Source organism: Aethalodelphis obliquidens, unplaced genomic scaffold (genome assembly GCF_003676395.1).
Source record: "Aethalodelphis obliquidens isolate GAN/ISIS:26980383/991018 unplaced genomic scaffold, ASM367639v1 scaffold65, whole genome shotgun sequence".
NCBI classification, from domain to species: domain Eukaryota; kingdom Metazoa; phylum Chordata; class Mammalia; order Artiodactyla; family Delphinidae; genus Aethalodelphis; species Aethalodelphis obliquidens.
In genome coordinates, this window is record NW_020838009.1 from 4,001,133 (window position 1) to 4,025,737 (window position 24,605).

The 24,605-nt window shown below is 59.4% G+C and overlaps 1 protein-coding gene across 1 annotated transcript in view; it reads right to left on the bottom strand.

Moving 5' to 3' along the window:
• Nucleotides 1–24,605, bottom strand: part of APBA2 (amyloid beta precursor protein binding family A member 2) — a 63,686-nt gene that overhangs the window by 8,158 nt on the left and 30,923 nt on the right. Inside the window, exons 4-9 of the mRNA XM_027089094.1 lie at nucleotides 18,051–18,196; nucleotides 15,202–15,288; nucleotides 9,299–9,484; nucleotides 5,435–5,614; nucleotides 4,375–4,587; nucleotides 2,934–3,053 (exon numbers count right to left, since the gene is read on the bottom strand). Coding sequence (XP_026944895.1) covers nucleotides 2,934–3,053; nucleotides 4,375–4,587; nucleotides 5,435–5,614; nucleotides 9,299–9,484; nucleotides 15,202–15,288; nucleotides 18,051–18,196 — 932 coding nt within the window. The remainder of the gene's footprint in view (nucleotides 1–2,933; nucleotides 3,054–4,374; nucleotides 4,588–5,434; nucleotides 5,615–9,298; nucleotides 9,485–15,201; nucleotides 15,289–18,050; nucleotides 18,197–24,605) is intronic.

Below are 24,605 nucleotides of genomic sequence, written 5' to 3' on the forward strand. Positions count from 1 at the left end.
GCTGGGACATACTTCACCTAACTGCTCACCCCAGACATTGAAACAGGCACCTGACACCGGCAACGTTTCTGGAGGCATCAGGCAGAAAACGGCAGCGGGTTTGCACTGGGGCCGACAAACACCACCTCCAGCCTGGCATTCCGCCACCTGCTCTGCAGCCACCACCTCCCGGGTGCTCTCAGGGCGGGAAAGCCCCCGGGAGCCACCACGGCCCCTGCCTCCTGGCCCCTAGCACGCGCACCCCCAATCACAGAGGCAGGATGCCAGCTGGTGGGTGGGTAGTGCTGGGGGCCACGCAGCTCCTCGTCCACAGCTGGCCCCAAGCGCACACACCGTGGGATTCGGACCCTGGACCAGCAGCAGAGGCACCGAGCAGTGGGCGGCACCAGGACCCCTGTGTGCACACCTGTGACCCGGGAAGGGCAGCCTGGCAACGCTGCCTTCAGAATCAGGGGGTAATACTTCCCCAGTTCCAGACCCCAGATCTGCTGTGACCCTGAACCCGACACCCCCAAACCTTCTGGGAAGCCCTCCTGGTCTCAGCCTCCCAGCCACTCATACCAACCTGGGAACATCCCCGCACACCCCCGCCGCAGAGACCCCTCCTGTAACTCCCCAGGGATGCACCCCGCCAGCCTCCCCTCCCCTATCTCTGAGAGGGAAGGCCCAGGGCCAGGCCACACTCAGGCCACCCCACACCTGTCCTCTCCACTGCCTCCCCTTCCTCTCCCGCTCGCTTCAATTCAGCCCCCACAAAACTCTAGGCAGAGCCCCCCTTCTTGTGTCTCCTCGTCCCCCTTCCCCACCTCGGTCCCCACGGCCTCCCAAGCTGTGTGACCCAGGGCAAGTTACTAAACCTCTCTGTGCCCCAGCTTCCTGACCAGTCCCCATGCTCCGTATTAGGCTGTAGTGAGGATTAAAATGAACTGGCTGGAGGGAGTATTGCAGGGGAAGGATTTTGCTTTTTGGTGGTTGGGGGGGTGCATCGGGCCCCAAGAACAGGCAAAGCCCTTGGCCACCCCCCAGGAGCCTGGCCTTGAGGGGAAAGCCGGCCCTGATGCATCACGCGATCCCCCTGCAAGGCTCGCAGCAGGACAGGGGCTGCATCTTACAAAGACCATGAACCAGGCCCACCTAGATGGCGAGCTCCCCGGGGCCATGCAGGAGGGACAGCCTGGGCCCCACAAGGCTGCCCAGCAGGGCAGGGGCAGCCCTCAGGGTCACACAAGCAGGGCCGTCTCAGGGGCTGCCGGTCACTGACAGTCCTCCCTACCACCCACCTGCCCCCACCCCAGGGAGAGAGGTCCTGCGGACGGCACCCAGGCAGGCCCTGCATGGTGGCTCAGGGTGTCAGGGGCAGGTCTAAGGCCCGCCCAGCTGCTCCCAGGCCCATCCACACGGTGCGCATAGAAGCTGCAGGCAGGGAGCCTGGGCAGCCTCCTGCACGGCCCCGGACACGTGTGTGCAGAGCAGCCGGGCAGGTGGCGCTAGCTGGACCACCAACTGGCCAACTCCCGGGGCAGATGCCATGTTCCGGAAGGAAATTCTCAGGGGGTGCAGACAGCCTGGCTGGGCCCCCGTGCTTGGGTATGGTGCCAAGGGGCCTTTCTTCTCTGCAGAGTTTGGGCCCAGTGGGCCCTCCTTGGAGGTCTCGGTACTTCATGGATTTTCTCAACCTGCCCAGAAAGCTTCAGTGACTTGCCCAGTGTCACACAGCTGGGAAGGTACGGCCAGTGTCAGCTTCAGATGCACCCACACCCTTTCCTTCTTCGTCTTGGGCACCAGCTGGACCACCTTCCCGGCCAGCCCTGTTTGTGGGGCACGTGACTGAGCCCTGTCTGGCCAGATGGATGTAGACAGAAATGGCCAGAGCCACATCTGCGCCCGTCAGACACAGAGCGCCCTGCGGGGGGTGGGGGGTGAGCCTGGGCCCCTGAGCGACCCTGTGGCGCGAAGCCCCTCCCACGCTGGACTGTGACCCAAACAACAGATCAGCTCTCAGTCCGCTGAGATCCGCGGAACATCTATTACAGCAGCAAGTGCGCCCTAACCCAGAGGGGACGGAGACGTCCTGTGACTCTCCCCGGCCCCGTGTAAACTCTCCACACTCCTGCGCCAGGTAGTGACGGGGGAAATTCTGTCTCATCTGTAGTCCTGTTTCTAGAACGTTCTCCCGATGCGCCCCCTCTGTGACCGTGGAGGGACACACACGTCCCCCCCCTCAACCTGACGCCACCCCCGTCCACCGCACAATCTCTTCCTTGGCTTTTTAGCGCTCTGGGCTAGCTTAAGCAATCTGGAAGTGACCGGCCTTCCCTCTTCTGTCCTCCAGCTGTGGCCACATCCCTCCCTGCCCACATCTCTGCCTGCCCACTTTGCAGGAGAAACAACCCAGGAAACAGAGCTCACGCGGGTCAAAGAGGAGGTGGGAACTCTGGAGGGAAGAACTCCGGCCTGAGGAACAGGCACAGACTTTTGGCCAGACCAGCACTCATTCAAGCCCAGCATCACCTCCTCCTGGAGGCCCTCCTGCCTCCTCAGTGGCTGGGGCCCTGCCTGACACAGCTCAGGAACCTCACACACGGCTCGGAATGGGTGAGTGAATGAGCGAATGAATGAACAAATGAATGAGTGGGTGGGTGTCTTGCACACAGTGACTCTGACACTGCCATCGGCTGCGGGTCCCAACTGCAGGGGTGGGAGGGCTCCTCCCTCCACTCCAGAGCAGGGGTCTGCAGAGAACAGCCACCACTGGGATGAGGGTGCCAAGGGCAGGGCTGGAGGGACCCATGCCGTGACCACACGCTGGCCCGCCCGCCCTGCCTGGACCTGCCCCCTCAGACAGGAGCGGTTCTGGAGGGACGGAGAGCTGCCCCCCAGCTCCCTGCACCAGGCCGTCCACGTGCACGGTGGAGGCTGCCAAGAGGACTCACGATGCCGTTCTGCACGCTGAAGCCCAGCTGGTACTTGAGGTCCGGCCGCTTGATGAGGACGGTGGTGACCGGCGGGCAGCTGACGATGTTCAGCTTCACCTGTGTCTGGTTCTTCAGACCCTGCGGAGCAGGAACGGGAGGCCCAGTGGGTCTCAGATGCCGCTGGGAGGGTGAGCCAGTGGCAGGGCAGAGCCCCGGGAGCTGGGGGACCGAGCCAGGCAGGCCCCTCTCCTCCCTGGTGTCCCTCTGTGCGTGGATACAGGCATCGCACTGACCGGATGCAGGGGTACTGCATCCCAGGTGGCAGTGCGTGCCGTGGCCCCTGTGCTCTGGTGTGCCCTTTGACCTGGGAGAAAAAAAGCTGCCCTGGGGGCAAGGCCAGGCTCCGAGCGCCCCTGTGCACAACCAAGAGGCGGGCACTAGGTCACCCTTGGTGGTGCCCAGGAGGGGCCCTGGCCATGCTGAGTGCAGGAGGACTTCCTGTTTGGGAAGGTGGGGGCACCTTCCTCAAAACAAAGCATCCTCCAGTGATGGACTCTCATGCTGGGGGTGGGGCGAGGACAGGGTGCAGCCGGCAGAGCAGAAATCTGTCAGCAGGAGGCTCTGGTGTCTGTGCCGAGACAGGCCAAGGGAGGCCTCAGGCCCCAGAGGACAGTGGATGCTGCGGCCATGGGCCTGGGGTTGGGTGGGGGGAGGGGAAGGGGCCCGGCTGCCCCAGGAGCTGCAGCCCTCAGAGCGAGGGGCCCGGCTGGCCAAGCCTCTGGCACCTCTGATGAAGGCCTCTTCTGTGCCTGTCTGTCTGTCTAGCTACACAGTACCCACTGGGTCCCCAGGTCCAGGAGCCCCCTCAGAGGGCCTTCATCTCTGAGTGACAAGGGAGAACAGAGGCCCATCCTCCAGCCCCGAGACCACAGCAGGGCTGGAGGGAATGAGCCGCGGGACAGATGGCCCCCCGTAGGCTGAGCCACTGTCTGGACCCTTAAACAGAGCAAAGGCACTGCCGTGCTGAGGTCCCCTTGGATGGCTGCCTGACGCTTCAGCCCGGGGGGCTCTCACAGACAAGCAGGGGCCACCTGTTTGTGTCCCCTCAGCGTGACTCTCTCTAGGGAGGGTCTGCATCTCCCGAACCTGCAGGCTTATGGGTCAGACGGTGAGAGCAGCCTCCCAGCTCAGATCCAGGCAGGGGAACCAACCTCCCTGTTTGCCCAGCAGGTGAGACTGTCAGCGAAAAGTCCCAGGCAAACTAAGACAAGCTGGTCACCCGACATCTACAGGTCCTTGACCCTCACCTGGGGCAGCCCAGGTCCCTCTCTGATGTCAGGGCCGTGGTACAGTCTTGGGTTCAAAGTCACTGGGTGGGTCTCTCTGGGCTCAGCATTCTGGCGGGTGAGGGGGGATTACAAAGCAGCGAGGATATAGTGAGGTGGGGCCCCGCACCCACCTTGATGATGCCCTGACAGGTGGCGAGCGGCAGCCCCACCAGGCTGGTGCCGTTGATGGACATGATCTGGTCACCGATGCTCAGCTTCCCCGAGCGGGCAGCTGGACCTCCGTTCATCATGTTGGCCAGGATCACGGTGGGCAGGATGGAGCCCCAGCCCGACTCCACCACCACCACACCCAGGATCTCACCCTTGTGCTTCTCCAGCTGCAGCTGCAAGGAAATGGGTAGGGTAAGAGAGGCCCACCTGAGATGGGGGCTGGGGGCTGGGCCTCTGCCCAGCATCCCGGAAGGACCAGCCCAACCCGGGCCAGGTGCCTGCCCTCAGAACCAAGGCCACCTCCTCGTGGCCAGCCTGCTGTCTCCCTGGCCTCGTCCAGCTCTGGCTCCCAAGGCCTCCTGGGACCCACCCAACCATCCTGGGAACCAGGAGCACAGACCCCCTCCTCTAGCCCCAAGCTCGGCCCCAGTGTCCCGGCTCCCGTGCCCGCCCCCCGCCCCAGACACACAGAGGCTAGAGGGACGTGTTCTCAGAGTCCAGATGCACACCCAGCCCGGCCCCCGCTCTTGTCTGGAAAAGTCCTTCTATTTCCTCTCTGCCTCACGGGTCACTCACAGAAAGCTGCCTGTCATTCATCCATTCAGCAACAAGCCAGGATCATTCACTCATTCCCAAGCAGTTAGGGTACAGGCCACCCCCAGGGATTTGCTCCTCTTCTCAGAAGAACTTTCTAGAGACCCCTGAGGAAACCCACCGGAACCTGCCAAGGCTTCACTACGGGCGGCTTCCCAGCACCCTGGGCAGAGCCCCAAGTTCCCTGTTTTCAAGATGCCTCCCGCACGCTTTCCAGAAACACCTCGAGGGGCTGAGCCCACATCTAATAGCAGCATTAAAAGGCACATTTTCAAGGTCATTTTAAGACTGACCGTCAGCAGCTTCTTCCCTACAACAGCACCGCATTTCCCACACAAGTGCTCGCTGCGAAGGCAGGGGCCACACACCAGGAAGGCTCGACCCCGCCCGGCCTGCCAGCTGTGCCCCCCCGCCCCGGGCACCCACCTCTTTGCAGTTCTCCGAGTTGGAGAAGTGGATGAGGTCGTCGTTGTACATCTCCTGGGTGTTGATGATGTCGCTGTACTCCTTCTGGCTCAGGTCCTCAGGGTTGATGCCATTGGCCCGCAGGAACTCCTGGTAGGCCACGCTGAAGGCCTGGCCGATGGACTGGGCAATGAGCTGAGCCTGTGGGGAGGGGCACCCAATGGAGACGGGCAGGCACACGGGCCCCGAGGGGGGGCCACGGCACAGCCTGCACGGGGGCCCCTGCCTGGGCTCTGAGGAGCCACAGAGAGACCGTGGCCCAGGTCTCTGTCGGGGGAGCCCTTCTGCTGCTGGTGCCCTGCCTGCCCCCACCCGAGCTCCCTTACATCTCAGACATCCTAAGACAAAGCACAGTTTCCAATAACGTCTGGGGAAATTATGAATTATTTGCCAATGATCATAGTTTCATTGCTTTCACTGGCGACTGTACTATGTTTTCTTTTCACCCATCGTTTTTTCTTTAACAAGTGTGTTTTATTTATTTAAATATTTGTTAATTGTTATTAAATTAATTTAATGAAATTTAAATTAATTTATTTAAAATTAAATTAATATTTATTAAATAAATATATTTATTTGGCCCATGCGGGATCTTAGTTCCATGCCCTGTGCAGTGGAAGCGTGGACCCCTAACCACTGGACCGCCAGGGCAGTCCCCCACCCATCCTATTCCAAACACTGACTGGGGGGTGCATCCTCTGGGGAACGTCACAGAGACTGTCAGTCACCCACCCAGTATTTACTTCTCTGGAGCAACAGGACCCAGTCCAGCCGCGGGGGGGTGGTGCGGGCAGGATGTGTGCCCAGCTGCTCTCGTGGGGCGTGTGGATGTGTCAGGCTAAGGCCAACGAGAAGCATGCGGCCCTGGGGACACCAGCACAGGGCGAATCGTGGAGCAAATCACTTCTTTCTACTTCAACAGGACCACTTCTATGGACTGGATTGAATCTGATACTGCAGAGGCCCGGACTCTGAACAGTCACTGCCAAAGCTTACATGCCACCTGCTGGTGTGCAGATAAAGGACCATGGGAAGTGAGGGCTAAGGACCCAGTTCCTGGGCCACGTCAAGCACCCTGGCAGCCAGGCAGCCGGGGGAGAGCAGTGGGACCCCTCAGCAAACCTCGGGTCAACAGGGCCTGAAAACATGTGGAATTGAGGGGTTCGGCCTGAATTCCATTCTTGCTCTACACGCTGCATGATTCTCGGGCTGCAAATGAATAGCCTTTGTGAAACAAGCGGGCTGGGCTGGATAACAGAGGGAGAGCTCGGAGCCCTTCGATTCTAGACCAGACGGCCCTCCCAAATTGGGCCCCAAACGGTCTGCAGGAGGGAAGCCCAGGTCCACTAGGCAGGACCAAGCCCTGCCCGCCCCCAGGAGCAGCGTCCTGGTAGTTTGGCGGCTCTGCTCAGAGGGAGAACCAGCCACAAGCACGGAGCCCCGGGACCACCAGGTGGCGCCACTGGCCCAGACGTGCATGGAGACAGTGGAGGGAGCCCCGCGGTGGCAGGTCCTGGAGGGCGCCTGGCCCGAGGCTCAGGCCAAGCTGAGGATCCAATGGGGCCTCCAGGAGGAGGCTGGTCCCAGGATGGAGGGTGGAGGGCCGGGGGCCACCCAGAGGCCTGGATGTGCCCTGCCCCCCCGGGGTCTCAGGCTTGCTGACACCAGCTGCCCCCAGGCCTCTGGGTCCATCTTCCTCTGACTGGGGTCCCCTGGCTGGGAAGGGGGTGTGAGAGCATCACTTCGTTCCCCCTGCCCACTGCCCACTGCCCTGAGCCTCCCCTCTGAGCTCTGCCTGGTAGGCGCCCATCACCTGGGGGAGCACCTGGGAGGGCAAGGTGGTCCATGCCTGGGCTCCATGGGGCACAGTCCGGGAACCTCGGCGTCTTCCCACCAGTGGCTGGCTGCAGTCTCCCATCCCCCGTCTGCCCTGCGTCCTGGCATCCCTGCCACCTGAGCTGGGGCCAGTCATGGAGGATCGCCCCTGCCCCCAGGTCACAGCCAAGGCTGTGAGCCCAGAAAGCTAGGGAGCGTCACGGGGGCCTCCCCAAGGGGCTGGCATTGGAGGCTGGGACTCAGAGGGGGCCTCCTGCAGGTGGGCGAATAGCGAGGGAGGCTGCCCTGCCCCCCCCAGCCCTTTCACTTCTTCAGCTCACCTGCACTGCCCTCCACTTTACAGAAGGGAAACGGAAACTCTGAGAGGGCCACCAGGGTCCTTAGGGCCACCTTCCATTTTCTCCAGGTGTCCCCCTCTGTTCTCACTGGACCCTTGGATCCTTCACTCACCCCAGCAGCAGTCGGACCCGGATGGGGCCACCATCAGGGCCCGACTCTCAGGATGGCTGCTGCATCCCCTCACGCCCCTCCCAGCCCATCCTTCCCATGTGCCTTCAAGGACCACCTGGAGCCCCGCCCCAACCTGTGCTCTCAGCCTTCTCTCCCACGGAATAGAGAAACCCAGGCCGCAGCAGCACCCAGGGCACGGTGGGCACCTCGGAGCCCCTTCCTGCTCCCCGAGCCAGCAGACTGTTCACCCCCTGCCACTTGGCCTGTTTCTTGCCTCCCCTGCCCATCACCACAGCCCTTCTCCAGGGCCCATCACATGCCCCCAGGCCGGGTCTCAGAGACTCCTCGAGCCATGAGCCAAACAAAAATTCCCATGCAGGTGTCCACAGACATCTGTATAATGGTGAAAGGAACACGTGTGTGCAATGGTGAGTCTGTATGTAAATTTCCTCTCCTATAAATGTGTCATTGCTTCAGAGCACTTGTAGGTGACTTCAATTTCTCAGCAAAAAGGTCACTGCCTCCACCCACCCTGCATTCAAACATGAAAACACTGGGACCCTTCCCCACTGCTCCGGGTCCCTGACACGCCCTCAAGGCCCTTGGTAACCGAGAACGCCCTTTCCAAGCATCCGTGGAGGAGAGAGAATTTTTTTAAATCCTGCTCTGGCAACAGCCCCAAGAACAGCTCAGCTGCTGCCCCCTGGGTGATCCTGAATCAGACCTGCCCTGGGGGGGCAGCCCAGAGACCCCGCTCACCTCCTGCCCTGCAGCTCCCTTCCCCGGTCCCTTTCTCCCTCTTCCAGGCTCAGAAAGATGCTCTCATCCCATCCAAGGAAGGAGTCAAAGGGCTTATGGTCTCTTAGCAAGTCTGCGGTATTTTAAACGTCAGAATTACAGTTGACCCGTGAACAAAATGGGGATTAGGGGCTGTGACCCTCTGTACAGTCTATAAAAAATCTGTGTCTAACTTACAGTCAGCCCTCCGTACCCGCAATTCCTCCGTGTCCGCGGTTCATGATCGCGGAGTCAACCAAGGCGGACGGTGTAGCGCTGTGGCATCTACTACTGACAAAGGTCCATGGGTAAGTGGGCCCTCGAAGTTCAAACCCATGTTGTCCAAGGGTGCACTGGATTTTCCAACTTCTTATGGCCTGAAATGGCCATGAGCAAAAGCAGAGGCGCTTCCCCATTTGCAACCCTGGAGTGTGGGGCGTGCATCTCAACAGAAAAGTTAGTCAAGGGCTACTTTATTTGGGGAGAACAAGGTTTTGTTAAAGGACCTTGTCAAAGAGCTCCTCGGCATATTTAAGTACGGTTCCATTTGCAAACAGCTCCTGAAAAACTTATTTCATGAAGCGAAACAGAGCTGTGTTCATGGTCTCTGCAAACTCAGAGTGTTAGAAGAATCACCACTTCCACTGGAAGCGTCCATGATGGGGCACAGAATCCCCATCCTATACGTGCTTTCCTGGGACCACAGAGCCCATGGGGCCTGGGCCGTCGGGAGGGGAACATCACGCCCGAGCGTTTACTTACATCCTCGGACTCAAACACGTGGCAGATCATCTTATACTGCTTCTTCCCCTCCTGGGCCCCGGGGGTGGTCTCGATGCAGTCCTGGGAGGCTGAGCGCGGCATGCGGCGCCTGGCCATCAGCACCACGATGTTCCCAATGTCCGCGATGTAGGAGATGGTGCGAAGGGCGTGGTCCATCATGGTCTCCTGGCGGGAGAGGCATGAGAGGGCCTGCGTTACAGGCCACAAGCCCTAAAAAACACCCAAGTTTGGGGGCTCTCAGTCTCGACACTCCTGACGTTTGGGGCTGGACCATTCCATACTGTGAGGGTGTCCTGGGCACAGTAGGACGTTTAGCAGCATCCCTAGCCTCCACCCACTAGACGCCAGTGGCATCTCCTCCGTCCCAAGTTGTGACGACCACAAAGATCTCCAGCTGTGGCCAGATCTGCCCTGAGGGACAGAGTCTCCTGAGTAGACAGCCACTGCCCCAGTGAACAGAGCATTTTAGGGCGGTGATTCCCAGGTGATGTGCCTTCACCTTAGCCCTGCAGCTTCCAAAATGATGCTCGTGAGGGCATGATGCTGGGTGGGGCTCCCGGTCCTGTGGGGGAGGGGCAGCAGCTGAGGCCCGTCCCCACCCGATCGGAGGCCATCTGTGGCTCTGGAGAAGGCGCCTCTCCCTGCAAGGAGGGCGCCTGGCTCAGACTTCCTGCCAAGCAGAGGAGGAAGGCTCCAGAGCCAGTGTTTCCCAGGGATGAGCTCGTCCCAGGAGCTCAAGCAGCATGGGCCTGGGCAGGGGGTCCCGAGGCAGCCCGCCTGACTCTGACGGATGGGTCTCCGCAGTCTTTCAATCCCCCCGGGGCCCTGGCGGGCCCATCCCTCTCGATGGCTTTTGTCATCTGGCAGAAATCTCTACCAAGCATCATTCCCGGGGCCCCTACCTAACAGGGCTGCACACAGAGGCTCTGAGAAACTAATCAGCTGGTCCTTTAGGCCTTTGTCCTCTTTCCAGAAAAGAAAATGGGGCATTTCTGCAACCTCTGCAGCCCCTGTCTTCGTCGCAGAAGCCACTTCTGCACACTTCCTGGAGCTGCTGTGTTTTCTGGCCAGCTCGGGGTGGGGGGTGCGGTTTATAACCACAAGAAGCCCCTTCCAGGAGGGGCCGCTGGAAAGGGGACAGTGGAGGTGGCTCTTCAGCATCTCTTCATCTCCAGCCACTTTCAGAAACACCTGACTCGACCCCCAGGTGTCAGAAGTGAGCTTCTCCCCATCTCCGAGCACCTGTCAGTGGCAGAGCCCGCTTCCTCCCAGACAAGGCCGCCCGCCACGTGGCCTCGTCCCCTTCCTGCCCCAACCGGCCACTCGAGTTCCCACAGTCTCTGCATCTGTTCCTGCCTCCCAGCTTCTCTGCTAAACATTTCTTATTTTATAGTCAAACCAGTTTCCTACCACCACACTTCCAGTTCATCCTCAGCGACCTCGGAGCAAACTCTCAAACGATCCACGGTGCCCACGACTGGCCAGGCTACCCCAGACACCTCGGCCAGGCAGCCAGGCCACGGCTCATGGAACCTTTCTGACCCACCTTCCCAGCTCCTGTTCTCCTCGCTCTCGGTGACCCCAAAGCCTGCAGGGGCCAGTGCTCAGTTAGTTCATCTTTAGGAAGCACCGTCCACCCCCCACCCCCAGTTAACCCTGCATGACCTTCCCTCTCCCCAAGGCCAGTTCCGAGGTTCCAGGGTGTGTAGACAGGGAACCCGGCCTGTCTTATTCAGGGCGGCCAGCATTTTCTCCTGAGCACACAGGGAACCAGGTGTGTCCCGTCTTCCCAGTGAGATGGGGGCTCCTCGGGAGCCGGGCACCTCTGCTTCTCCCACCAGCCCTGACCTCCCAGTCAAGAACGCTACGAGCAATGACCCAGACACCCGCTGTACTCCAGCAAGAAAAGTCATTGACGTTTCCATCATGGAAGAGAACAGAGAGCAATCCCACCAGATCCAGTTCTCAACCGTGTGTGCAAACACCCCGAGTTCTCTCTCTCCCCCAGGGCCTCTTCATGTGAGGGGGACAGGGCCCCATCAATGGTAGGGCTTTGCTTACCAACCCACAGGAGACCTGCTCCCTGAAAAGCAGATGCAGGATGAGGCCACCAGCCCTCACTCCCCACCAGGCTCCGCAGAGGAGGTGGGTGGGCACGGACGGGGGAGCAGACTCTCCCTGATGGTGGGGAGCAGACCCAGGAGGGAGCTGCTTCCCCTGAAGAACGAGGACTCCCCACGTGGGGAGACCCGGCTGTGAGGATGCACAGGAACGCCGGGAGGAGGAGATGAACAATGAGAGAGCAAGATGCCGGGCACCGACCACGCCGCAAACTGCCACAGTGAGGAGAGCCCGACGGGACAGAGCGACGGGGGCTTTCCGCTGGAAAACGGGAAATGAAAACACTCTTTAAATACCTCCAACGAGCAGAGGTGAAGCTCAACCAGAGAAGGGGGAGGACTCTTAAAGTTGAACTTCAAAGACCACTGGAGGGGCAGTAAGAAGGACCATGACTAGCTTGCCTCCTGCCCGGGACCTCCAGCGAGATGCCGCCCGTCGAGGACCCTGTCCTGGTGGTCCTGGATGCCGTCCTCACTTTGCCCTTCCCCTGGCCTGGCACAGCTCGGCCAACCCAGTGGCCATGAACCTGAGCCCTAGGGAGCCTCAGGCTTCCCCAGGACACCTGACCCGCTGGAGATCAGGGGCACATCCTCCTCCACACCAGATCCCAGTCATCAGTAGCACGTCCCTGGGGCAGCCCACATAGGCTGAAAACCCCGAGGTCTCCTGCTCTGTGGTTCTGAAACATTCCTGTCCACAGAGACCCGGGGAGCCACGGGCACCTCCAGTAGCCACCAGAGGCTCCCCAGGGCAGGAGCTGTGACTACAGGGGCTCAGCCAGCCCTCCGCAGAGGATGTGGGCAGGGAACAGCATGTGGGAGAAGGAGAAGATGCCAGGAGGTCTACGGTGGCAGTCAGGACTCTTGGAGAGAACCCAAGAAAGCAAAGCTTCAGGAAGAACACAACAGGGCCAAGAGCCAGCACAGACAGATGGTCAAAACCACAGCACAGCCCTGCTCTGTAGCCAGGAGGTGAGCACCGGCCAACAGATGCTGGTCTGGGCAGCGGCTGTGCGTGACTTGGCCACGATGCTGCGGCTGGCGGGATGGAAAGCCCACGTGTGTTAAGGACCGACCTTGAACGAGCAAAGCAAACGAAATTGTGGCTTCTGGCTCTGCCCACTCTTGGGAACGGACGCCCTGTCCCCGGGCCCTGTTCAGACACCAAAGACCCAGAGGAGGGAAGGGAGGAGTGAGGGGAAGGGGCTGGCATATGTGAGCCCTGCTCTGAGTCGCCTCATCTGTCCTTCAAGGGGCCCGGCGCCGGACTCTCCTCTGAGAATCAACAGGGCTCCGAGATGTCCAGAAACTTGTCCAAGTCCTCAAGTTCACAGGGATGGGCCCGGTTTCCAGTCTCCGCTGATGCAGGAGCATCAGAGAAGGGCTGACAGAACAGGCCTGACACTGTCCGCAGAAAGCCTGCCTGCAGGTGGCCTTCGGCCCGTCTGGGAACCTGGATTTCAGGAGGGTTCCCGACATGCCACCTGACATGATAAGACCGGCTCACCTTGCCTGAGGCATTTGGGCAAGCAGCGTGCTCCAGCCTGAGCCCCGCTTGCTTTCAGGAGCCTGGGACTTTGACGCATGGCAGACAGCACAGGTGCCTATGTGACCAGCCCCCAGTAAAGACCTTGGGCGCTGACGCTCTCGAGCTTACCAATGGCCCACGTCTCACACGTGCCGTCGCAGCTCGCGGCTGGGAAGTTCAGCTCATCCTGCGTGACCCCATCAGGCGAGGACCCTGGGTTTCCCTGGGCTCAGCCCCAGGCATCTTCTCCTTCGCTGGTTTTGCTCTGTATCCTGGTGCCGTAGTAAATCACAGCCTTGAGTACAACTACATGCTGAATCCCTTGAGGCCTCTTATCAACTTATGGAACCTGGGGTGGCCTCGGGGACCCTGACAGGTGGGTGGATGAGGGCTGGGGGCGCGGGAGGGAGGATCTAATCCAGACAGTTTGCCCATGAAAGATCAGGAAACAAAGCCCGAGGCTGTGAAGTGTCCTACGCCTGGCCTGGTTGGGCGGCTCCCTCAGTTCTCGCCAAGTTCAAGGCCCCACGGGGGACAGGGCAGCTGGACACAAAGATCAGAGGGCCAAGACGGTGGCCGGACAGCAGGGCACGGGGGCTGGGAGGGAGCCACAGCAGGAGCCACGTCACGGTGCCACTCCAAGACACGCCCTGCAGCCTCCTCTGTCCCCACATGTCAGGTCTTCCCGCCCACTGGGTCCTGAGGGGTGACAGCCAGCTCATCTACTACCTGAGAGCCAAGCTGTGCTCCTCCCAGCAGCCCAGCGATGGGCATGGTCCACCCCAGGAGAGACCAAGCGAGAAAACACACTGAGGGAGTCAGGAGCCACGATCTACACTGTGGGACCAGGGTGCGTACGGAGTAGGGGGCAGGTGAGCAGGACCCTCTGGAGCTGGTCTCAAATAGGAGGCACGTGTATGAACTCCTGGCTTTTAAAAACAGATACTGTCCAGCTCGGTTCATCTTTAGGGCCCAGGATCCACGGCCCCCCAGCAATGATGGGCAGAGCCAGCAACCCAGGTCTCTGCTTCTGTGCCTCCCTCCCCATGGACAGGAACCACGGCTCCTTGAAGAATGGCCGGTTCCAGGTGTCGGGCAGGGAGTGCAAGGAGGGCAGAGAACATCTCATTGTCTCAGGAACGTGTTCCGAGACCACGGGCAGACTGCCAGGACGGCACAGGGCCCAGTGGGAAGGCCCTGGCCAGATCTGGGTGATTTGAGCACCCAAGAGAATAATGATGGTAAGGGATTATAACACAAGTTTAAAAAAAAAAAATCTGGGAGTCCACAGTGAAAAGGGAGAGAAAAAAAGAGGGGAAAAGAAAAAAAGAAGCTCTTCTGCACAGAAGCACTTTAGACAGTAACACTTGGAAGCAGAACAGAAGAGAAAATCACCAGTTTGCATTTCTGACGTTGTAACTGAGTCTGACAAGGTCACTGCTGGATGTGACACCATCGGGCAGAGGGTCCTGGGGAACTGGCTGCCCACATACTCAGCGTCGCGATATGGACCACTTGCCAACAGCAAGAAGTAAGGGGCCGTCACCCCAGCGTCTGGCCGGCCTCACGCATCCCCAGAACGAGTGGGGCCCTTCCCCATCTCTGTCCTCGGCCACCTCCCTCCCTCCTGTACTGCAAAGCTCATCCACCCGTGCCCCTGCCCACACCCAGCTCCCAGCCCCCTCCACCTGGCTCCTGTGTCTGCTTGCCTGTCTCCCCACAATGGCAGGCTTGTGCACGGATCCAGGCACAGGAAGACAAGAAGAACTGAGGTCAGACACGAGCTGGGCACGTGGTTTACAGGCAGGAAATCGTAGGACCCTCCCCTCTGGAGCGCCACCGCTGGGGCTGGGGCAGGGCGGGGCGGGGGTGGGTTGCGGAGGGCCACGGGGATCTCCACCCTCCAGCTCCATCTCCCAGCCCCGCACGCATAGGCCTCGAGAGGGCCGTTCCAGAATCCCGATGGTGAGCACACGCCCTCCCCCCGCTACCCGGCTCCCCTTCATGGTGTCTCTATTTCATCCCTGCTGCTGTGCACACCTGATCGCCAGCTTCACCCCACTAGGCCCGAGGCTGCTGCCCACCCCCAGCTTGCTCTACGTTTCACAGCAGGGGCCAGGGGGGGGACTGTCCCGGGGATGCCATGTCACCCCCGCAGAGGGGGTTTGCAGCTCAACCTGGCTCTCCTGGGAGCTCCTGCGCACGATTTTAAAGCGTCGTCTTCCAAAGCTCACCTGTGTGTCTGCGTTTAACACCTTGATCCTCTGGGTGGAGATGAAGAGGTCCACTTCGGTGAGCGTCTGAGCATCCCCCTCAGAATTCTAAGAAAGGATGGTGGAGACTGTTACAAACCTTTAAAAAAACTAACTCAAACAAAGGCCTGACAATCTCACGAAGGACCCTGAGCGCCCCTAGAGGGAGAAGCTCCTAGCAGAAGCAGCCATGGGAGTCTAAACACAGGCCTCCCCAGCACATCCCAGCTGAGTGAGCTCGCTCAGGGCACTTGGCACAGGAGTGGGAGGGGGGACCACTTCCAGGAGGCTGAGCCCGGAGGGGGCTGGACGCTGGGGGCTCGTGTCGCAGCATCCAGACTGCAGCCGCCTGCCCACCCTCCGGAACACGGCGGCTACACAGGGTCTGTGGATTAGAGCTACATTTCTTGGATTTGGGATTCCAAGTAGCCCCAGGTAAAGGGGAAGGAATTTTTCCAAGAAGGTGGATTAGCATATCTGCATTTTCTTCTAGTTTAAAGCCACAGTCATGTCAACTCCCAGCAGCATCGGTCCAGCTTCCAAAAACCCTAGGGAAGCAAGACCTCAACCAGACGGGGCGCTGCCCTCACAGGACACTGGAGAAGCCATCCCACAGATGCCCGTTTTGTCATCTCCCGGGTACACCCATCATACGGCTGGAGCAATGTGCAAAAGAATGTTCTGGAAGCTGAATGCACTGCTCGGGGTCTGCCCTAAACTGGGACAGCCTGTCACAGGGGATCCTAAATACTACTGTGCAGTGGCAGTGACATGCGAGTTCTTGGGTTTCTCCACCGAGATAAATACTCCTTTCTGGTCACTTTGTAGTCACTTGTGGATGGGGGTCCATAGCCCTACAGTCACCAGCAAATCCCTGGGGTGGGGACTCTATGCCGGGGACGCTGGTCCCTCATGGAGACCCTCTTATCATTGTTTGCCTGGCCAGCTGCGGGCAGATCAGTGAAGGGGCCCTTGGCAATGACCCTGAGCATCTTCCTGGCCGAGAGAAAGAACAATTCTTCATGGAGGTAACCGCTGGCCCTGGCTGGTACCAAGGTCTGGTCTGCCTACACCGACCCCTCTGAGCTCTCCGGACTATAGACCCAAGGAGCAGGCTGTGGTCCACACTGTCCTGCTCCAGCTGTCAGGGGGGCATGGGGTGACTGTGGGTGGGGGCCGTCGCCTTGGGGGAAGCACACCCCACTGCAGGTCTGCAAAGCCAGGCTCGTTCCATTGTGCCTGGAGACACCCAGCACAAGGTGGCTTGGGCAGAGGGAGATGCGTGAGTCCCTTCCTTGCCCACAGCTGAAGGCATCCCAGGAGAGGCCGCTGGGCAAAGAGCAAGCATCACAGGGAGGGAGGCCTCACTGCAGCGGGAGGGGAGACCCCGGGCAGGGTCCTCTGGCCGCACTGCCGGAACCTGGCGTTCCAGGCGGGCACAGAGGACTAGCTCTCCTTCTGCCCAAGCAAAATCCAGTGCCAGGACAGCCCCTCAGACACAGAGCACTGGATACTTCCAGTTAAAACGTGCCCAGCATTTACTAAACGACCAGGCTGATGAGCAAACAACTGAAGGTCGACCCGAGATTTTTAAAAGTCTGCCCATGCTCCAGAAACTTCTCAATAGAGAAAGCATCCCTTGGGCAGACTGCATTTCTCATCATCCCGATTCAGTAAATTAAACTTAATGAGTCTAAATGTCAGAGCGATTTAATTAATTCTGTACAGGGGCCCTAGGCACTGAACGCATCACATGGTCGCATCAAATGCCACATTTAAAAACGTCTACACAAAACGGCCACATCACAGCAGTAACCATGCTCTAGCTCACGGAGACTCTAAAAAAGAAAAATGAAAAAAAGGGCAACGATTAAATGCTTCCGTAAGTGGGCGGCTTAAAGAAAAAAAGTGTCTGTGATTTCATTCAACAGTCTAGCATTGACCTACCAAAGGAAGAGAAAAACCCATCTGCCACATCGTCTCTGTTCCTGGGGCTTCCCCCAGCCCCCTCCCCCTGCACAGGACATGCCACAGAAACACAAGCAAACCCACATCCTACACACCGCTTTCTTCTTGATTTTAGCAGCCTTTTGCATCCTCTGAGCAGCGTGAAAGAGAAAAGAAAAACAGGTGGACGCAAAGCGAAGGAAGGACAGGTTGCTTTGCCCTCTCCCGACTACCACGCGGGGCTCATGCCTGGAGCCCCTCCCCCTCCGTCGAGGAGGTCAGAGTTCGGTGAGGATGGGGGAGGGAGGGCTGACATCCTTCCTCACCCCGCAGGGAGACCCCCGACTGCCCAGAGGGGCACCTCCTCAGACCACCGCCCCTCCCTCCTGACCCCATCAGCTTTGCTGACTTGGTCCTATCCTTCCCCTGCCCGGCTGCACCCACCCTTCAACCCCAGGTGATCCGAATGACGGGCACCAAGAGCTGCAAGTGCGTCAGAGCTTTTCTTGAGGTCATAGATTTAAATAAAACGTATGATTTTTTTTGCTTCCCTTTCTGCAAGTACTTTGGCAGTAAAGATACAGAGGCAGTCAAAATGGGATGAGAGGCTCTATACAAACACGTGACTAGAATGCTTCGGAACATTACATTTTAAAAATCACGTGTCCTGGGGGCCCCGTGGCAGTTCCTCATTATGGAGCCTCTCTGTCCCCAGCCTGCGTCCTCTCATCCGAGGCAAACTCCCCCTCGGCCCCGACAGGCACCTCAGACATTCCCACTCTCGTGCACAGGGCTGTGGGGTCAGCGCTGGACAGCGGGCCGTGTCACCCACCCCGCTCCAGCGCTCCCTGCAGGGAACCCGGGCGCTCCTGGGCCGCCCCTACCTTGACCCGGCTGACGGCCTCCTGTGCCTGCATCATTCTGATGTTTTTGGATGGGTTCCGCTCCGAGAGCAGCTGGGTGGAGCCCAGGTAGTTGGCAGCAAAGATGATCCCGTCGATGAGGTCTTCTGGCTCACAGGGCCCTGGAACTGAAGGGGGCACAGTTCTCAGCCCTGGACGACAAAGGCAAGGCAGCGGGGCCAGGGGCCACAGGAGGAGGCTGAACGTCTGCAGGCAGTAGCGGGGGCGGGGCTCCTGCCCCCGTTACCGACAGCGCACCGTACAAGTAACTGCACAGATCAACACCCGGCCAGGAAACCCTGCACCCATGGTGTCAGGAGGATAATTCCGGAGCCAGGCAGCTGTCACTGAAGGCACCTGGGCCTCCGAGGGGACAACCGTGTGCTGCAACCCCAGAGGCGCCCTTTCCCCAACATTTCCATGCCTGCCCCAGAGCCCTCGCGACTCCGGACGGTGATGGGAACTGCCCACCGCGCTCCAGTTCTGTGCCCTGGGGCTCCCGCGAGCCTGCACACCCCTCACAAGGCCTGTCCGGCTCCTCCCATGCCATGCACCCCAGGTCCAGGCTGGATGACGTGGTCCCTGTTCCATCAGCTGTCTTGAGACCTGAGGTGCCAACAGCATGATCTGGAACATTCCACCTCTGAGCTGTTTAATACGAGAACCACTGGCCTCACGTGGCTTTTGAGAACTTGAACATGTCGGCTAGTGCAACAGAGGAACTGAATTTAAAATTTGTATGCAATCCTAATTAGCTGACATGTCAACAGCCACACGTGGCTAGTGGCTCCTGTCTCCTGGACAGGCCCCTCTAGGTAGGAGCCAGTAAACCTTTTCTGTAAAAGGCCAGACGACAAAGATCTTAGGCTTTGCTATCTCTTTGCAACTAGTCACCTCAGCATCTGGAGCACCAAAGCAGGCCCAGGCAGCGTGCGTGTGAGCAAGCCTGCTGCACCCCAGCCGAGCTTCACACACACAACTGGTGGCCAAAGGATGTGGCCCTGAGTCCACAGTCTGCCAACCTGGAGCCCATTGCTCAGCCCTGCTCGCAGGCCCACGACCACGTTTTCCACTTCCCTGCCTCTTCCCTCTCACTGCCCACCTCCAGCCAGAGCCCTTCTTTTGGGGACCATGGCCCTGGCTCTCAGGCTCCCCTCCTTCCTGAGCTAGGCCACCCGAAGCCATGCCAGTGTCCACAGGGCTGGCTATACTGCATCCCGAAGCCCTCAGGGCCAGCAGTCCCCTCCTGACCCTTCCCTCCACCAGTGTTCTGCAGTCTCAGCTTCAACCACTGTTTCTGACACCACCCACTCACCCAGAGTGGACGGCACCATTCACCAGTTCAAAACCACCTGCCCCGAGCCCTCAGCTTCCTCACTCACATCCTGTCTGCCTGCCCTGGAGATCTAGCAAAACTCTACCCAGGCTTCCTCCGGCTGGAAAAAGTCCCCAGCAAGCCAAAGTGGTTCCATTACAAATTCATGGCCCTGGACGCCCTCAGAACTCCTTGGCAACCTTAACGGGCTCCTCTAGGAAGCGCTCCCTCCCCATCTGTGCACGGCTATTTCATACCTTTCTCCATCCTCCTGCACTTCCTGCTGCCCCTCCTGTGTGTCCTGGACGGAGCATCACCTCTGCTCCCAGACACACCCACGTCCTGTGCGGTGGGCATCCGACCAGCCCTCCTTCCACCTTCCTGTGCAGCAGCGGGGTCCCCACCTGGGGCCTGAGGATCACCTGCCACCCCATCCCTCCCCTCCAGGACCCTTCCTCTCCCCCACCTCCAGCCCACGGAGCTGGTTTGTTCGAGTGAAAGCATAACGTACAGGTTTCCTGCAGGCACCCCAGATACATATCTTCTCCTGAGGTTTCAAGAGAAGGAACATTTCAGAGAGTAAGTGTAGACACCTGCCCCAGATCCAGTGTCGGCCTGGGGTCGCGTCAGTGAAGCCGCACCTTCGTTCTCAGGTGACAACCAGCTCAGGGGGGGTCCCCGCTGGGCTCACAGCCCCCTCAGCGTGGTCTCCCCACCACATCCGTCTCTGTGGGAAGGTTCTTCGCAAGCAGCTGACCTGGCTGCATCTGGAGGAGGTCAAAGCGCTCCGCAGCCTTGGGGCAGTGGGCTTTGGGCTCCAGCGGGGGAGGAGGAGGGGTGGGGAGTGTGGGGAGAGGGGCTGGAGGGCCTGGTGGGGACCTAGCTCCTGGCAGGTTTATAATCTCACCCTTTCAGTGTTTAAAAAGGCAACCCAAGAAAGTCACAATGTCCCCCGATGAATGTTCAAATCGAGGGTTTCCCATCCTATTTTTCTGTAGCTGGGCTCGCAGATACAACGTGCCCTTTCTGGGGCAGAGCAGGAAGGAATGATTTCTGTGGGGCAGGTACTTCAAATTATCAAGGTCACAAAGCACCGTCATCACCACAAGCCCAACCCGGACTGGAGAGAGTCACGCTTCAAGGCAGCATTGAGGCCAAGAGGGTGTGATCCTGGCTGCGGGCAGCTGCAAGGCAGTCCTGCTCTGTGACCGCTTCTAGACCCCCCTGCTGGGGGAGCAACAGGGGAGCCTGCGGCTGTGCTCAGCCTCTCGGACAACCCAAGACAGGAAGAGCCACCCGGGACGGGGCGCCGATACAGAACCAGTGACTCCCCAGGCCTCTGGCCTCGGCACCAGCTCGCCCCAGGGCCCAGGGCGCAGGGAGGCAGGGCCAGGGCTTAGCAGTGGGCCAGGCACAGAGAAGGGCTCCCCAAGTACTTTAGTAATGAAAGTAGCACGGGGACTGTGCCAGGGGGGTGGGGCACGGGAACCGCCCCCCAACTCTGCAGCACAGGGAAGGCACCCCCGCCCCCTGCCGCCCATCTGCGCTGAGGGCCAGGCCATGTCCTGGGTGCTGGGACAGCAAGGGGGGCCAGGCAGGGAGGTGCCCTGTGTCTGGACACCTAGAGTCGCGTGAACAAAGCAAACTCAGAAGCAAGGTCTTTTCAGAGGCTGAGAACCAGTGTGCAGGAAGCCAAACCCAGGCTGAAGAGACACTGACACTGTCTGGATCTGATGATGGAAAAGGCTCATCTTAGGAGCAACAGATAAGCGAGACCCAAATGATGGGATGGGGGACAGTGACAAGGGATGTGTTTTCTGGGTGTTATGATCAAGTGACATCCTCGCAGCTCCCAGATGTCTGCAGGGGAGCAGGGTCAGCTCTAAGGGGACACACGGAGCCGGGCTGGGGGTCCCGAGACCCGGCTGAGTCTGGGCTCCTCCACCAGCCCTGCTGGACCATGGACCAGACTTTGTGCCCTGGGGACAGCCGTCTAATTGTTTTTCTCTCAATTTCCTCGCCAGCAAAATGGGTGAAGGGAGAGCATTCCTGATTTCTATCTTGACAGGGTTTTTGCAAAGATAAGATTAAAAGTCTGAGTTTCCTAAACGCTAAAAGCATATAAATGCAAAGCCTTAATTGATGAATTCTAGCTTTCATTTGCATCCAGCTCAAAAGGCTCAGAGGGCAAAGGGATGGGGGGGGGCGGTGTCACGCAGATGTAAGCGACAGAGCCGGGACCAGACCCAAAGCAGCCACATGCTGGGTGACAGCCTCCACCATCACCCAACACCCAGAACCTCCCGTACCTGATGGGGTGGTGGGAGGTGGCAGGTCATTTAAAAACAGCTGAAGCTGAAGTCATTTGAGGAGGGAAGGAGGGAGAGGGGAAGACCCCAGGCAGCCCCCACCGAGCCCAGAATCACCTGCAGAGCCCCAGGAGCCTGCAGAGTCCCTCCCCTGCCTCGGAGATGCCCCTTCAGGGAAGCCGGAGGGGGGGACCTGGAATCTGAACGTGATGCCCGCACACTGGGTCCCACTCCGGGCAGCCTGTTTGGAAGCACCTGACCTCCAGCAGACAAGAGCTCCCCTCCCACGTTCATCTTAGGAGTAACCCCTCTGCCAGGCACAGGCCAGCACCCGCTTCGCACTCAGGGGCTGACAGGCGGCTGTCCAGGGACTCTGCTCCCAACAAGGGAGAGAAAGCTGGCTGACCCTCGAGGGGCTCCACGGCCAGGGTCAAATCAGGCCGTCCCTTCCATCTCAGGCACCTTGGTCGTTGCTCAGCAGATGAGCAACCTTCTCCCAGGTGGGCAGGGCTAGGGGTGCCAGAGGAGGGGAGGGGATAATGGGAGAGGGGAGGCACCGGGAGGGGACCCCTCCCTGTCAGTCCATCAGCAGCTGTGGTCCACACGTGGACACACTGGGGACTGTCACCAGCCAGGGAGAGGCAGAAGCCACGCCCAACAGAGGGAACAGGGCGTCTAGCACAAGGCAGCAGCCTCCACCCTGCCCCTCAGGGCTCCTGAGCAGGATACTTGCGTCTCTACCATCTCATGCCATCTGCTCCCCTGGTGAATATGGTCCCAGGGTCCATCTCTTGCAGAGGGTCACCTGCCCGACCCTCCCGAGTCACCCGCCCTCCCTGCAGTGACCATTACTGACCAGTAGATGGCGTCACTCTGTTCTGGGGGAAAGTCCAGGTGGTCCCAGGAGCCCTGGGGTCACCGCCCGCTGCACACCCCTAGCCAGCGCCCAGGGCCTGGTCCTCAGCAAGTGTCCCCATACCCTGTCTGTGGCGTGGGGGGGGTCACATGACACTCCGTGCCCCCCCCATCCCTAGGGGTGAGGGTAGACCTTCTGAGGCCTCTGTCTTCTAATGCTCCCCTTGCCAGTTCCCCAGGGGGGCCTTGGTCAGCTCCCTGGACCATTCTGTCTCACTCCACGCCCCAGAGTAGCCTTACTAAAGGCTGGCCCCATGTCCCCACCAGATCTGGGGCTCACCTGGGGGCACAGACTCCTGTTGTGAAGGGCGCCCCATCCCGGGCAGTGGGGTCCACCACGCGCACCCATGGACACCTGCTCCTAGGGAAGAGGCCAGGGAGGGACTGCGGGCTTTGTTACAACTCCCGCAGAGGCCGCCCTCCATGGGGCAGGGGGGTCTTCTCACTCCTGCTTTGATCTTTCTTCAAAGAGGAAACAATACACATGACAGTGCCTCCAGCACCTTCCTGCCACTCAGACTCCCACCCAGCCCCACTCGCATCAGGACGCAGAGAGTAGTGGCCAGCACGGGGGGCGGGGAGCGGAGGGGGTACTTCAGCTCCACAGACACAGCTCTCAACTCCAATCACCAAATGCAGAACCAAGGATCAAACGGCTTCATTCTAAGACTAAAGCAGCTGGCCCTGCATGTTTGGGTATAAACTGTCCTTATTTTGCTCAACTTGAAAGAACCCTAAGCTGAGACAGAACAACAAAAGAAGAGAGAGAGGTTTGAAAGAGATTCAGTCTCCCCAGAGGCTGATTTCCCCATTAACTATCTTTGCATGACAATACCTGTACGTGCATGTATCAGAATGTCCCTGCACAGCCTGGATAAGAAAAATTAAGGCGCTCAGTGTGTTCCCCGCTGGAGGAAGCCTTCGTCTGAAACACCCGTTGGAGAACCGGACGCCCCACTGGCTTCTCTGAACAGGGAAGGGGTGGGAGGTCCCCAGGGCCATGCCTTGGAGCCCCTGGCCCTGCCACCTTTGAGGGGATTATCCTGAAGGTGGGGGGTGGACAAGGCTTCCAGCCAGTGGAATTCAGCTGTGCCTGCTGCTCCCTGGGGTCTTGGAGGGGGTGGCAAGGTGGAGCCAGGGCACAGCCTTGGATGGAACTGTGGGTGTGAGTCCAGAAAGCCTCCGAGTGCAGCCCCACCCCAACACACCAGATTCCTGGGCAACCTCCATTCCATCCGGCCTGCAACAAGCTCATGAAGCAGACCTCAGTGTCCTAATTTTACAAAGAAGCACGGTCTATGTGGAGTCAAATAATTTTGCCCAAGGTCAGTCACTGACTCAGGCACAAAGCATTTCTAAGTTCTTTCCACGAGGCCCTGTGTGAACAAAGACACGGAGCCCACAGTCACAAAGTAGATGCATCAGGATGGCCCATGGTGAGTGGCACAGACAGAACACAGTGGCCGGGGAGGAGCAGCAGGGAAGCCCGCCCTGCTGGATCTGGGGCGGCTGCCCTCTGAGCTGAGCTCTGGAGGGTGAAAGGGAATCAACAAGCCACAGAGGGAGAGGAGGAGAGAGCTTCTCAGGCTGAGGCAAGAACAGGTGCAAAGACCCTGGGGTGGCAGGGAGATGTGCAAACTGCTGGATGCAGGGGGTGGGCCAGCAGTTAGGATAAACTGAGGTTGCAGAGCAAGTGCCGGCCAGATGTGAGGATCCTGGGGCCACACCCAGGACTGTCGCTCCAGGGTATCAGTCAGGGAAGGAGCCCAAGCTCTCTGCCTTTAGAAAGTAACTAAGGCTGCAGACAGGCGAACAACATAGGGGAGGGAGGGAAAAAAGCTGGGAGGCTACTGAAGGAGTCCTAGCAAGCAAGTGATGATGAAGATGATGGTGGTCATGGTGATGATGGTGATGGTGATGATGATGATGATGGTGATGGTGATGATGGTGATGATGATGGTGGTGGTGATAATGATGGTGATGGTCATGGTGATGATG